General features: G+C 58.7%; 2 protein-coding genes across 2 annotated transcripts; both read right to left on the bottom strand.

Moving 5' to 3' along the window:
- Positions 1-475: 475 nt before the first annotated feature.
- On the bottom strand, positions 476-2,956 carry PRR3 (proline rich 3; the record flags this gene model as incomplete). Its single annotated transcript, XM_049792707.1, has 2 exons — positions 476-744; positions 2,788-2,956. Coding segments are annotated over 2 exons (279 nt in total), but the record flags the coding sequence as incomplete, so codon positions are not given.
- PPP1R10 (protein phosphatase 1 regulatory subunit 10) lies at positions 2,857-15,239 on the bottom strand. Its single transcript, XM_049792808.1, is given in 20 exon segments — positions 2,857-3,068; positions 3,071-3,208; positions 3,332-3,427; positions 5,525-5,636; positions 5,804-6,004; positions 6,088-6,163; positions 7,413-7,659; positions 7,754-7,909; positions 7,996-8,143; positions 8,257-8,357; positions 8,506-8,615; positions 8,766-8,868; positions 9,003-9,173; positions 9,257-9,334; positions 9,415-9,466; positions 9,726-9,861; positions 9,957-10,043; positions 10,137-10,255; positions 14,058-14,722; positions 15,158-15,239. Coding segments are annotated over 18 exon segments (2,211 nt in total). The 5' UTR covers positions 10,244-10,255; positions 14,058-14,722; positions 15,158-15,239; the 3' UTR covers positions 2,857-2,976.
- Between the last annotated feature and the right edge of the window lie 57 nt (positions 15,240-15,296).

The raw sequence follows: 15,296 nt of genomic DNA, 5'->3' as shown, positions 1-15,296 counted from the left end.
GGGGTGTTTACACCCCACAGGTGGGTATTTACACCCGGAGGGGGGATATTTACACCCTATAGGTAGGTATTTACACCTGACAGAAAGGTATTTCCACCTCTCAGAGGGGGGTTCTGCCCCATAGGTGGGTATTTGTGTGCCAGAGGGGGAGGATTTACGCCCCAGAAGTGGGTATTTAAGCCCCATAGGTGGGTATTTACACCCTGAAGGGGGTATTTAGACCCCATAGGTGGGTATTTCGGCCTCATACGTGGGTGTTTCTGCCCCATAGGTGGGTATTTACACCCTGAGGGGGGGGTATTTAGACCCCATAGGTGGGTATTTCAGCCTCACAGGTGGGTATTTCTGCCCCATAGGTGGGTATTTTGGCCCCATAGGTGGGTATTTACACCCTGAGGGGGGTATTTCTGCCCCTCAGGTGGGTATTTACACCCCTCAGGGGGTATTTGCGCCCTGGGGTGGGGGGAGATTTGAATTCAGCGCCGGGGGCATCACGGAGGCCTCACAGAAGCCATAAAAGTGGTGGCTGCAGCGCGAGTCTGAGAGGAGAGGAGAAGGAAGAGGGGAGAAGGGAGAAGGGCAGGAGGAGGAGGAGGAGGAGGCGGCGGCGCGGGAGGAAGGGCGGCGGCGGGCGCTACGGCAGGGGCGGCCCGTTGACGCCAGGGTGGTAGAAGGCACAGTTGTTCTCGTACCTGCAGCTGCCCTTCAGCATGAAGTGGCGACAGACGGCGCGGCTCGACATGTCTGCGTGAGAGAAAGGGGGGGGGGGGGGGAAGGCGCGTCAGGCGCCGGCGCCCCGGCCCCACGGCGGCCCCACGGCGGCGGCTCTGGGAGAAGGAAGGAGGGAGGGAGGGAAGGGGAATGAGGAGGGGGAGGTTGGGGGGGGACACGGACACACGCACACACGTGGGGTCAGCTCCCGGCCTCGCTCGGGGGGGGGGGGGGGGCGTTTGGGAGTGGGGGGGGTAGTGGGGCAGCTGTGGGGCAGCAATGGGCCCCAAGGCAAACCCCACTGGTCTGGCCCTAAGAGCTGGTGTGGAGCGGGTGGGGCTGGTCCCCCTGCTATGGGGCAGCGGTGGAGCCCCACGGCACCGCGATAGCTGTCGTTCAGCTGCATCTATGGGGCTGGCTGTGGCCATGGGGATGAGCCCCGCAGTGCCCCACTCCCTGCCCTATAGCTGGTTGCTGCTGTCCCCGCTACAGGGCTGATGATCGATGGGGAGGCTATGAGCCCCGCAGCGCCCTAATCCCTGCCCTATCGCTTCGCCGTGGGGCTGGGCTGGGTCCCTCTACACAGCCGTGGGGCAGCGACGGACCCCCACGGCACCCGAGCCCTGGCCTTAGGAGCTAGGCTGGTCCCCTGTGTGCGGCCGTGGGGCAGACCCACAGCTGCTGAGCTCTTCCTCGCCCTGCCCTGGAGCTGGGGCAGCCGTGGGGCGGAACACCCCAGGCCTGGCCCTGTTGCTGTGGGGTCCTGTGGGGCAGCTGTGGGGCAACAAGGCAGCTCCCAGCACGCCCTTGCTGCCTGCTCTAGAGCTGCTTTAACTCCCAGCATGCCTCGCTGCTGCCCTAGAGCTTAACTCCCAGCATGCCTTGCTGTGGCCCTAGATCTGCTTAACTCCCAGCATGCCTCACTGCTGCCCTAGAACTAGTTTTATCTCTCAGCGTGCCCTTGCTGTCTGCTCTAGAGCCGCTCTTAACTCCCAGCATGCCTCACTGCTGGCCCCAGAGCTAGTTTTATCTCCTGGCATGCCTCACTGCTGCCCTAGAGCCGTTCTTAACTCCCAGCATGCCTTGCTGTTGCCCTAGATCTGCTCTTAACTCCCGGCATGCCTCACTGCTGCCATAGAGTTAGTTTTATCTCCCAGCATGACTCACTGCCTACCCTAGAACTGCTCTTACCTCCCAGCATGCCTGGCTGCCTGCCCTAGAGCTAGTTTCATCTCCCAGCATGCCTTGCTGCCTGACCTAGAGCTGCTCTTAACTCCCAGCATGCCTCACTGTCACTCTAGAGCTGCTCTTAACTCCCAGCATGCCTCGCTGCCTGACCTAGAGCTGCTCTTAATTCCCAGCATGCCTCGCTGCCTGACCTAGAGCTGCTCTTAACTCCCGGCATGCCTCGCTGCCTGACCTAGAGCTGCTCTTAACTCCCAGCATGCCTCGCTGCGTGACTTAGAGCTGCTCTTAACTCCCGGCATGCCTCGCTGCCTGACCTAGAGCTGCTCTTAACTCCCGGCATGCCTCGCTGCCTGACCTAGAGCTGCTCTTAACTCCCGGCATGCCTCGCCGTCACCCTAGTGCCGCTCTTAACTCCCGGCATGCCTCGCCGTCGCCCTAGAGCCGCTCCTAGCCCCCAGCCCGAGCGCCGCCCTCCGCCTGCCGGCACGCCGCTGTGCCCCTGCCCCACAGCTGCCGTGGGGCCGGGGTGGTGGGGGGGGTGTCCCTTCGCTCCCAGCATGCCCTGGGGCCGCCGCGGGGGAGGGCCGTGCTCTCTCCCCCCCCCCCGCCGTCCCTAGAGCCCCATGGGGGGCCGCCGCCAATCGGGGCCTCGGCCCCAGGGCCCCGGGGGGCTCGAGGGGTTGGAGGGGGTGGGGGGGGGGCTCCCCCCCCCGCCAGCGGGGCAAAAAAGGGGGCGGGGGCGGGGGCGGGGAGGGGGCACCCACAGGCCCCTCCCAGCCGGGGCCGGGCCCGCCCCACAGCCACGCCCCACAAGCCCCACCGCCGCCCCCTCCTCGCGAGGGAGGCGCCGGGGGGGCGGGGGGGGCCCTCCTCCCCCCCCGCATTTACCTCCTCCTCCGTGGCCTCCGCCGTGCCCCCGGGGGTGGTCGCCGGGGTGGCCTCTGCCGTGATCGCTGTGGCTACCGGGGGGCCCCCTTGCGCCGCCGCCGCCGCCATTTGGGGGGCCCCCGTTGCGCCCCCCCCCCTCCGCCGCCGCCTCCGCCGCCGCCGCGGCATCGGTACGGGGGTTCGGCGCCGCTACGGCCTCGGGGGCGGTGAAAGGGGCCCCCCCCGCGCATGCCGCCGCCGCCGCCGCCTCCGCCGCCGCCGTGGGGGCCGCCTCGGAGGTTCCCCCCCCCTTCCGGCGCTTCCCAAAAATCGCCGCCGGCGTTGCCGCGTTGAGGGGGGGGCGGCCCTAAAAGTCGGGGACCGCCTGGAATTCCCGGACCTGGGGGGAGGCCGGGTCCCCCCCCGCCTCCTCCGTGGGGTCCTGTGGGGGGAAAGAAAGAAGGTGAGGAAGTGGAGGGGGGGGCATATGGGTGACAACCCCGCCACCGCCTTCCCCGCGTCACCTCCGGTGTCCCCGCGACCCCCCCACCGTGGTGTCACTTACCTGGCATGGGCCCCCCCGGCGGGAAGTGCTGCATGGCCTTGGGGCCGGGCGGGAAACCGTTGGCCATGGGGCCAGGGCCCAGCAAACCGTGGGGCACTGGGGGGGGGACGGGGGGACAAAGAAAAAGGGGGGGGGAAAGGTTAGTGAAGGAGGGGACCCCCAGCCCCCCCTAGAGCCCCGTCAAGTTATCGTGCCCCACCGCCCCCCAGCCCAAGCAGAGGAGAGGGTTGGTGCCCCCCCCCCCCGCCGAGGTTGGCCATAAGCAGGGGGGTGTCCCCAGTTCAAAGGGACACCCGCCTCCCCCCGAGCGCATGTCGTGTGTCCCCGAATTAAGGGGACCCCCTCTGTGTCGCCCCCGAGGGAGACATGGTGTCCCCAAGGCTACCTAGAGCTTGTCCCCAAATTAAGGGGACCCCCAACACCACCCCCTGCCCCCCCCATGTCACCCCAGAGGATACAGGGTCGTCAGCAGCACCCAGAAATGTCCCCAAACCAAGGGCACCCCCAAAAAGCCTGTGTCAGCCCAGAGGAGGACACAGGGTCCCCAGGGGCACCCAGAGCTTGTCCCCAAATTAAGGGGACCCCAAAATTCCCCTCTATCACCCCAGAGGACACGGGGGTCCCCAGCGGTGCCCAGATAATGTCCCCAAATTAAGGGGACCTCAATATCCCCTGCCATGTGTCACCCTATAGGACACAACGTCCCCACAGTACCCAGAACTTGTCCCCAAATTAGGGGGAACCCCATACCCCCCATGTCACCCCAGAGGGGGACACAGGGTCCCCAGCTGTCCTCAGATCTCATTTCCAAAACAAAGGGACCCCCAACCCCCCCCCCAACTGTCACCCCAGAGAGGGACACGGGGTCTCCAGCGGCACCCAGGCCATGTCCCCAGGCTAAGGGGACACAGCTCCCCCTCCATGTCACCTCCAACCAGAGAAGGGACAGGTCCCCAGGCTGAGGGGACCCCGATGTCCCCCCCCCACGTCTCCCCAGCATGTCCCCAAACCCAGGGGACACCCGAGTCACCCCTGGGAAAAGGGACAACAGGTCCCACGCTGTGCTTAAAGCACATCCCCGAGTCGAGGGGACACCAATATCCCCCCCCCCATGTGACCCCCGGCAGAGGGGACACATCGCTGGCAGTGCCCCAGCCCTCAGGGACAGCTGGGGACACGTCACACATCCCCAACCCACAGGGATTCCCCCCCCAGTGCCCCCGTGTGCCCCCCCGGGGATGTGGACAGGTCCTTGGTGATGCCCAGAGGACCCCAGTGTCACCCCGGGTCCCCAGGCTGAGGGACCCCCCAGTGTCACCCCAGGCCACAGCCCAGAGCGTGTCCCCAAATCAAGGGAACCCCCAAGGATGGGGACAGGGTCCCCGGCACTTCTCCGAGCTCAGGGGACCCCACATCACACCAGAGCAGGGGACAGTGTCTCCAAGTGCGTCCCCAAGCCAAGAGCACTCCTAATTCCCTGTCAGGGCACGGAACAGTGTCCCCAACTGTGTCCCAATCGTGTCCCCAAGCCAAGGGCAGCCCTATGTCCCCGCTGGGGCAGGGGACAGTGTCCCCAAGCGTGTCCCCAAGCCCCAAAATACTCCCATGTGTCTGCCAGAGCACTGAGCAGTGTCCCAAAGAGCGCCCCAAGTGCGTCCCCAAGCCAAGAGCAGCACCAAATCCCTGCCAGGGCAGGGGACAGCGTCCCTGAGGATGTCCCTGAGCATGTCCCCAAGCCAAAGGCATCCCTACGTCCCTGACTGGGGTGCCGGAGAGCATCCCCAGCCACGTCCCCAAGCCAAGAGCACCCCCGTACCCCTGTCAGGTCACTGACAGTGTCCCCAACATGTCCCCAAGCCAAGGACACCCCTATGTGTCCACTGAGGCAGGGGACAGTGTCCCTGAGCATGTCCCCAAGACAAGAACACCCCCACATCCTGTCAGGGTGCTGTACAGTGTCCCCAACACGTCCCCAAACCAAGGACACCTCTTTACGTCCCTGCTGGGGCAGGGGACAGTGTCCCCAAACCAAGACCTCCCTTTACACCGCCTCAGGGGCACAACTCGGGCTCCCAGGAGCACCCCCCTGACGCCACCCACCCCCACGATGTGTCGTCCCCCCCCCGACTTCCACCAGCGACAGGGCTCATCCCCAACAGTGACCCCGCTGGCCACTCCGTGTCCCGCACTCACCTCCACTCGGTCCCGGTGGCTGAGCCTGCAGATTTCCCAACAAATGTTTGATTTTATCTGAATAATCCGGTTGTTTCATCAGTTCCTCTGCTTTGTGGGTGCTGGGCCCACCCTGGCGACAAGAAGAGGGGAAGAGAAAGTGAGCAGTGGGGGATGGGGGAAAAAAAGGGGGTACCCCCTTCCCCTCCCCCGCAGTGCCACCCCACCCCCCCACCCCCCCCTTTTTGTGTCACCCCATTCTGGGGGGAGCTCCATACTGGGGACGGCGGGGGGGGTTACCATGATGGACGTGAGGATCTCCTGCATGTTGATGGGGGCGGCAGGCGCCGGTCCCTGGGGGGTTTTACCAGCCCCCACGCTCCCCATCAGGTTGGCCAACACCGGTGGGAGTTTGGCACCACCGCCGGCGGCATCCGGGGAAGGCGAAGCAGCACCGGCTTCCAATCCTTCAGGATAAACGACTTCCTCGGCGGAGCAGTCCTGGCGAGGGGAGAGAGGGGTGAGGGGTGAGGGGTTGGAGGGGGGGGTACAGGGAGCAGGGGGGAAGCTACGGCGGCGCTTACCTCGTCCAAGGGGATCAGTTTGGGCGGCAGCGGTTCATAGGATTCTGGATCGGGTTCGTGAGGGCTGTCGGGGACGCTGTTGGTGAGGGAGGGGAAAGAAAAGGGGAAAGGGAAGGGGGTCAGAGGTTGGTGGATCCCTGGGATCTGGTGCTATTGTCCCGCTCCCAGGGGGATCCTCGAGGATCTGGATGCCCAGCAGCCTCCCCCCCCGCCCAACCTAGATCCTCAAATCCTGGGTGTACACCAAAGACTTTGGATCCACAGGGATCTTGTCATCGTCCCCCAAAACACTTGGGATCCTCAGGGATCCTCCAGGCTCCAAAAGGCTCCTCCAGGCACTAGATCCTTAGTGATCCCAGGAGATTCAGGCTCACAGCAATCTGCTCCCCTCACCCAGATTTGGATCCGTGGGGAGCTGAGCCCTTGAAACCTCTCCCTTGGCTCTGAATCCTCAGGGATCCTAGGGGATCTGGGACCTGAAAACCTCTCCCCCGCTCCAGTTCTGGATCCTTCGGGATCTGGGCTCCAACAACCTCCCCCTGGGCTCAGGATCCTCAGATCTGGGACCTGAAAACCTCCCACCAAGGCTCTAAATCCTCAGTGATCCTGGAAGACTTGGGGCCCAGCGGTCAGCTCCCCCTTTCAGATCCCTGAAGATCTGGGCTCCAGCAACCTCTCCCCGGGCTCTGGATCTACAGAGATCCCAAGAGGACCCAGACTACAGCACAGTCTCCGCCCAGCCCCTGTATCTCTACAGATCCTCACAACAGAGACAACTGTGCTTCCAACCCTGTTGATGCTGGGGGGCCAGGGCTCCCACAACCCCCTCCATGAGATCCACAGGGATCCTGGGGATGCCTGGCTCTGGATCCTGATGGATCCCAAGGATCTGAGCTCCAGACACATCCCACAGCCGCTAGCACAAGGATCCCTGGGGCCGCACCACAAAGATGCCTTGCACGTGCCCGATTCCCAGGAATCCCCTGAGCCCACCGCATGGATTGAGAGGATCTGGGCTCCCCCCAGGCTCCAGATTCTCCCGGATAGTCCCAGCTCCATCACCCTCCCACAGCCCACATGCCATCTCCATCCAGGATTTCCCTGCTGATCCTCACAGCAGGGAAAATCAACCCCCCCTTGATCCCACAGGGCGCTGGGGATCCCCTGCAGCCCTGATCCAAGGGATCCCCAGGCGATCCACTCCCCAAGTAGATCTGAAGAGGAGGGGGTGGGATTTGGCACCCCCTTGGCAAGGAGAGAGGGAATCCACAGTTCTGAGTCTGGTATCAAAGGCAGGAATAGGGGATCCCAAGGGATCTACTCACCTCTCCTTGGACAGAAAGATCTCCTGCAAGATCCCCTTCTCTCTCTCAGCCTGAGTGAAGCGTTCCCGGCTGCCGCTGCCTGGCACCACAAGGGGAGCGGGGAGATCAAGGAGTTTGGGATAAACCCAGGGCACCTTCTCCTCCATGGCGTCGTGGCTGAGACGCCTGGCTGTCTCAAAGGCGTGGCGATCCATCAGCATCTCCCGCTTGGCCGCTTCCCCAAAATCCTTGATCTTGTTGACATTGACTGCCGGGAGGGAAGGGGACAACAGCGTCACCCCCAAAAGCCTGGGGACACCAAGGAGGGGACGGGGGACACACGGGGAAGGAACAGGGCTCACCTCGTTCAGTCTCGTCCAGTTCGAAGTAGAAGTATTCACGGAGTTTGCTTTCCTCCGGCCAACTCACCGTTTTCTTTTTCCGACCTTTTTTAGTGAGCTGGCCGCTTTCCGACGCGTTTTCCATGGCTTTGCCGTCACCGCTCACCTCCGCCGAGCCTGCAGGAAGAACCAGAGGGGGTTCAGCACCCATCTTAACCCCCCCCACACCCGTGCTTTTCCCCTTCCTGGTTACCCCAACTTACAAGTCTCCATCGGTTCTGGCACTTCCACAGCCGGTACCGGCGTGCCAGGTCGATCCGTCTCCATCGGCTCCGAAGAGGCAGTGGGCTCCGGGGAAGAAGGTTTGGTGGAGCTTGTTTCAGGAGCTGGCTTCCCCTCAAAGGGACTGGGCTGGGGGGGAGGAGAGAAGAGAGCGGTTATTATTGGGGAGAGGGTCTCTTAGACAAGGAGGGGAGCCCAATATTCGGGAGGGGATGTTGATATCCAGGGAGACTCCTCCTCACCTTGGCCGCCGTGGGGGACAACACCTTCTTCTTCTTCTTAATCTTAATGCCAGGGATGGGAGCAGAGTTGAGGGCGTCGAGGAAGCCAAGTCCTTCCATAGCTGCAAGAAGCAGGAGAGGTGTCACCCAAAACCCCCAACTGACCCCAAAAAGGCAACCAAGGGTCCCCAAAAAGGCACCTAAATTCTCCCCCCAAATGGCACCTAAACTGTCCCCCAAAAAGACCCCCAGGTGTCCCCTCCTACTCACGCTGGGGCGGGATGATCTTGACTTTGATCTCCTTGGTGGCATTGGGTGCCGTATTCAGGGGTTTGTATTTCTTCTCTGCAAGAGGAACATCTCCAGGAAGGGAGGAGATGCTGCAGCAAAGGGGGGAAAAGGAGGTCAGATGCCAGGAAGGACCCCCAAAACAGCCCAACAGCCCCCCAAAATCAGCCCCAAGACACTTAAAAGCAGCCTCAAACTCCCCAAAAACAATCCGAGCCCCTCAAGAGCAGCCCCAGACTCACTTTTGCCTCTTTATGGGCATTGGTTTCAGATTGTATTTATCGGTGGTTGAAGAAGAGTTCATTTTCTTCACGGGCGCTAACGAAGGTGTCTCCATTTCCAGCCCTGTTCGGAGCAGAGAGCGGGGAACATCATTAGTGTGTCCCCTTGCAGCATCCCACAACTGAGCACAGCCCCTCAAATTCCCCCCAAACAGCCCCAAAACCTGCTGTCGTCCAATGGGACGGAGGGGGGATTACCGGTGGAGCGGAATTTGGCATGGCTGGGAGCAGTAGTTCGCAGGGATTTGGGTTTCTCCCGCTTCTTCTCTGGCATCTCCTCGGCTTTAATCTCAGTTTTGACTTCTTGGGTTTTCTCTTGGACAGGTGTCTTGCTTTTGTTTTCCTCTTTCCGCTTCTTTTTATCCCTTTCTGGGGGAAAAAACGTGGGAAAATGGTAAGACAGCAGTGTTGGACTGAGGGGGTAAGAACAGGGGGCACAGAGCGGGGCTCACCAGTCGGCTGGGCGCTGCTCTGGGAGCGGATGACACCCATCCAGTCACTGACGAGGATGGAGGCGAGGCGGCGCAGCTCTGCGGGGCAAGAAGGGGTTAAAGGAGGGATTTTGGGGGGGGATTCAGGGGGTTTGGGGGGCATGCGGGAGAGCGCTCACCTTCATCGTCGCTTGACTTGCTGAGCTGCTTCACCAGCTTGGCTGTATTGTTCTGGAAGGGATGGAGACATGAGGTGAGCGGCAGCATGCAGGATGACACAAAAACCACCCCAGGGACACAAAAGCCATCTTGGGGGGGGGGGAGGGGGGGGCAACAAAAGCCAACTGGGGGACCCAAAAGCCACCCAGGAGAGACTAAAGCCACCCAGGAGAGACAAAATTCACCTTGGGGGACACAAAAGCCACCCTGGGGGGTGACAAAAGCCACTGGTGGGGGGGGGGGGGGGCTATGACACGGAGGCCACCCCGACCTGTTTGAGGTGGTCGACGGTGAGGGGCAGGTGCTGCAGTGTGAGAAGGATCTGCTGCAGGAAAGGTACGTTGTTGGAGGCTTTGGAACTGGTGAGCCATGTGTTGAGCAGCTTGTAACCCCCGATCCGGATAAATCTAGGAAAAAAAGAGAGAAAACCTGTCAGGATCCAGCCAGAACGGGGTAACCTCCCCAATTCACGCTTCCCCTGAACCCCCCTCACTGCTCTTACTTAGCCAGGATGTCCTGCGCCCGCGTCTGCAGCAAGATATTCAGGTAGATGCAGCGACTCACCATCTTCTGCGAGTCCTTCATTAAGCTAATTAATGAGAAGTAAGGTGTCAAACCCCCACCCCCCCATGTCACGGTGACACTGGGGGAGGGACACGTGGGGACATTTTGGGGGACTCACTTGAAGATTTTGGTGATGCCCTCCATGCTCTTGACCTCGCCATCGCGGCCCAGGAAGCAGTCCAAGCCCTTGAGGAGCTCCTTGGGGTCGATGGGGCCTGAGCCCATGGCAGAAAAGCCCTGGGGGTGGGGGGGCAAGAAAAGGAGAGGAGATTAGGACAGTGGTGACAACTCCATGTCCCCCCCCCATAAGGCCTGTGTCGTCATCCCCCAAGCCCTGTCCCCAGCCCCCAGCTGTCATTCCCTTCGAGAGGGTGACAATGACAAACCCATCCCTGGAAACATTCTTAACCCCAGAGAAGGGGAAATCACCCCCAAAATGCAGCTGTCAGAACCAGGGTAGAGGGAGGTCCGAGGGACCCCCCAGGGACACTGGGGGGCTGTCACTCCCCTGCCGAGGTGACGCCATAGCGACAGAGTGGCCCCCTGCTTGTGCTTTTAATTGCTGCTACCACCCCAGGGGACAGGGATGGCAGTTCCGGGCCACACTGGGGGGCAGAGCCCCCTGCCAGGAGCAGGGCAAGGATCCAGGGGGCACAACACTCCCATTTTTAATCACACAATCCCCCTCCCCACTCAGTTTTACCCCAAGAGTTAATTAACAAGTCAGTGCTTAACAAGGCACAAACACCAAGATGACGAACGAAAGAACGGCGGCGCAAAGGAGAGGGGGCCAGCGATGACGGCGCAAGATTTAAGGGTGTCATGTCCTCCCCCCAGTCCAAGGCACAATTAAATCTGACAGCAAACGAATTAGCTATTAATTAGCAGACTAATAATTAGGGCCAGCACCCTGTTGACAACCCGGCACCCATCAGATCCCTGACCCCAATCCTGCCTGACCAGCCAAGGGGGGATTTCATCCTCCTGACGTCAACCCACTTAATTACCACTAATTAGAACCTTCTCCGGCTTAATTATGCCCCAGCTTTGCTAACAAAGGCAGAAAGGCGGCAGCTGTGAGGAACTGGGCTGCTGGTTTGGGTTGTTGGGTTTTTTTTGGGGGGGAGGAGGGTGAAAACAGCCCCAAAACGCTGCCAATTGGGGGGGGTGTGTCGAAAAACACTCCAGAATATCAGTATTTTGGAGGGGGTGGCACCCAGCCCCCATTTTTTCCTCACAGCAAAGACTTAAGGAGCTGGGACTTCATTAAGTCGTGTCCCCCCCCACAAGGTTGATTAAAGGATACAGGTAGCAGAGCCCCCTCCCCCTTCTTGGGGAGGTATTTTTTTTTGGGCGGGGGGGGGGGGGGGGGGGGGGGGGTCAGCGAGCCAGGCATGAGCTGCCCCTCTGAAAAAACACAAGAGCACATTAATTCCAGCACAACCCCCTCCAGTATTCCCACCCCCCCACCAATAAACCAATTAAAGGAGGAAGCAACTTATTTTAACCTGAAATTGTTTTTTTTTAAGGACATAAGTCCTTCATAACCTTTGACCCCCCACCCGATGAAAAAGAGCCAAGACCCAGTCTGGTGACTCATGGTTTGGGTCTTCCCTCCCCCCCCGCCAGAGCCCCAAGGGCGCTGAGGCCACTGCCCAGGTAACAGAGCCCTGTCCTGGCTTGGGAGAGAGACTTTTGTGCCCACCCCCTAAAAGAATTTGCGTTTTTACCCCCATTTTGCCTTTACCCCTCCATTTTGGGGGGGCACACAGAAGGAAACACTGACCCAACAGCCCTCAGCACGCCCACGTTGTGGTGAAGCCACTCAAATACCACTGGGGGGGGGTTAAAAACGTACAAGGGGACCCCAAAAAGAACTGAGGCCCCCCAAGGGGGTAAATCACCTCTTGGGGGAGTGGATGGCAAATCCCACCCCCCCAAAGCAAGGGCAGGGGGGGCTTGGCCTGGCCCTACCAGCAACCAGCCACGAGGCTGAGGAAGGCCTGACCCCACCACCACCACCACGTTTTTACACTGCTTTTGCTCATTCTCCCCCCAAAACCAGCTTTTTGGGGACAGAACCCCCATTTTCGGCGAGAGGGGGGTCACACGGACCCCAAAACCGCGGGTGAGTTTGGGGGGGGGGGCTACCCGCTGTCCTGTTCCCCCCCCCACCCCCCCCCCCAAAAGGGGAAATGCTACCACTGGAAAGAGCACTGGGAAGAAAAAGGCTGTCCCCACACACACGCCAGGCTTAATTCGGGGGGAAATTAATAAAAAAATTAATCATTTTATTAACAAAATTTAGTATTCTTTTCAAATTTCTCTGCTTTTAACCAAAATCTATCAGATTTGGGTGTCGAGTGTTTGGCTGGAGTGGGTAGGGTAAAAAATAAAACAGCTCCCGACCCAGCGCAGCATCCGCATGCACCGGGAGATGGATGGTAAAGAAAAAAGGGGGATTTGGTGGGGTTTTTTAATTAAAAAATAGATAAAAAATAAAGGTTGTGAAATGTAATTAAGACCAGAAAGGTTTTTTTGCTTACCCGGCGGGTTGCAGCTGTTCCCCTCCCTTTTGCTGAAGTAAAACCAAGTTCCCTTCGCTTCCTAAGCCTGTACCGCACACAGCACCTCCGCGCTGCCAAAACGGGGCAAATTCATTGAAAATCGGGAAAAAATACAGGATTTTGGGGGTGCGCCCCCCCCAAAATTGAAGTTTTTTTTGGGGGGGTGAAGCCCAGTGATAGCATTTCCCTGTCACGATAAATTAAAGGTTATAAATTGCTTGAGGACGCTGTTCCCCCCCCAACCCCCAAAACCACCACCCAAACCCACCAGGGAGGGGGTTCCCGAAAAAAAAGGGAGGAAAGGGAAAAGAGAGGAGGCAAAAATAAATAAAAAAAAAAAAAAAAAAGACCCTGTTTTTGGGGAAGAAAAAGGGGATTTTTGGCACAACCTACAAAAGAAGCAGCGGCCCGCAGGGTCCTACTCTGTACAGCACCGGGATCCTGCAGACGAAAGCCGGAGGGGGGGTACGGTTAGAGCGGGATTTGGGGGGGGGGGGGGATAAAGGGGGGGGGGGGAGATATGAGGGGGCCCCTGGCTGGTAGCGCGGTGGGAGGGGTTTGCCCGGAGCCGGTTGCATCAGCCGCGGCCAGCAGCGAGGCCCAGGCGCCATTTTAGAAGCCGAAAAAATAAACCAAATTGGGGGGGTTGGGGTTTTTTCGGGGGGGGGGGGGAAAGGAACACACACAAATATAAATATAACGACCCCCCCGCCACCGCGCAACACCTACGCCAATTAAAATAGAACGATTAAATCCGCGTGGATTAGGGGTTTGGGAACCCCCACTAAAGACAAAGGGGCTTCGAAGCCCCCCCCTGCCCCGGGGGGGGGGGGCCAACCTGTAACGAAATAAATATCTATAAAAAAAAGAGGGGGGTGGGGGAAAGGAGGAAAATGAGGGGTTTTTTTTAAAAAAAAAAAAAGACAAAGACCGGGCAAGCGGCCGCGCCATCTTGGCCCCAAAGCTCCCCAAGTCGGATTTATTTGGGGGGGGGGGGGGGTATTTTTGGGTTTTTTTAAAGCCAACCCTGGGTTTTTTGCTTGAAAAAAGCAGGTTTTCGGGTAAAGCTAAGCCTGCCTAGCAATCTTTATTGCTAGATTGCACCCCCCCCACACCTTTAACCACCCGCACCAGTCCCCAGCCTTCTCCTCCCCCCCCATTCCTCTGCGCAAAACAATCCTAAAATGGCACCTAAAAAATAAAAATATAAAATAAATCATTCTTTTTAACATTGAATTTTCAAAATTAACCCGGATTCGATGAGTTCTAACAGCCGCCCCGCAATCTTTATGTACAGATTGCTCGCTCGGGTCCCCAATTTCTGTCTCCCCCGCAAAAAACCAAGCGATTTTGGGTATTTTGATGATTTCTTTTTTCCCCTTTTGGTTTTTGCGTGGGAGCTCATCAACCCTCCGCCACCAGCTCCCACATCTTTTTGAACAAAATACCCCCAAATTTTAAGGTTTAACCACCTTTTAGCAAAGCCTACGTCCTCCTCAAGCACACAGTAGGGGCTCTTCCTCCCATTATTTTTTCTCTTTGGTACAAATAAAGGATTTTGAGGGGGTTTTTTTGAGGGGAATTCAGTTCGTTGAAAATTCAACACTTACTATCCAATTATTTTTCTCGCCGACAGCGCTTCAAGGTTTGGATTTTGGCATTGGTGGTGTTATCAGAGCAAAAAAAGAATTGCTTTGTTTTTGGTCATGGCTTTAAAAAAATGCAGCAACTTTTTTTTTTTTTCAGCTTGATGGGTTTTTTTGGGGGGGTTGTTGGTTTTTTTTTTTCCCTAAAGGGGTGGTTTTGTCGAGCTAAACGATGGAAAAAAAATAAAAAAAAAGTTGCTTGGATTAAAAAAAAAAGGGATTTTGCCTTTGTTTTTTGGGGGGAAGAAGAGGGAGAATATGTTTTTAAGTGGCAGTTTCCTTCGAGTTTGAAACGGCTTCCCAAGGACGGTCCAAAGGACGGAGGCTGCGATGGCGGCTCTTCCACGGCACCGGGATGGGAGCGGGAAGGGGGGAAGAAAGCTTTTTCTTCCCCGTTTTTTTTTGTATTTGTTTGTTTTTTTGTTTGTTTTGTTTTGTTTGTTTGTTTTTCTCGTGGTAAAGGCGACGGCGTCTCTCAAGAGCAACCAAACCTGGAGCGGGGAAAGGAAAAAAAAAAAAAAAAAGAGGGGGGGGTGGGGTGGGCACAATAAATAAAAAAAAAAAATGAAAAAAAATTAGAAGCAAAGAAGAAAGACACGAAATGATTAGCAGTCGTTATCCCCGGTGACACTTTTAAAATTTTAAAGGGGGGGAAACTAAAAAAACCGAAGGAAATCGCCCTTGGCGGGGGGGGGGGGGGGGGGGGGGGGGAGTGATTTCTCCTCATCTGAGGAGAAAAGAGAGGGCTGAGGGCCCCGTCCCCTCCCGGCGGGGTTGGAAAAGGCGGGGGGACACACACACCGTTTTCTCAAGGCGAAGGGACGCTGGCCCTACAAAAGGGCCCCCTCCAGCGCCCCAAAAAAAGGGGGGGAACCCCCCACCCCGCCCGCTCCCCAACCGCCGCCCCGCCGGAGCTGTCTACTCACCTCCACCTAGCCCTCAGAATGGCGACGGTTAGAGCGGGCGGACCCTTTTATAGTCGGCCACGCCCACCAGCCTCGCCCCACCCCTTCGACGCACGTTCGATCCTCCCTTCGCCGGCCCCGCGCTGGGAAGCGTCACTGA

The sequence above is a fragment of the Accipiter gentilis genome, chromosome 36 (genome assembly GCF_929443795.1).
Source record: "Accipiter gentilis chromosome 36, bAccGen1.1, whole genome shotgun sequence".
NCBI classification, from domain to species: domain Eukaryota; kingdom Metazoa; phylum Chordata; class Aves; order Accipitriformes; family Accipitridae; genus Astur; species Astur gentilis.
Note: the sequence above shows the minus strand (reverse complement) of the source record. Positions and strands in the feature narration are given on the sequence as shown.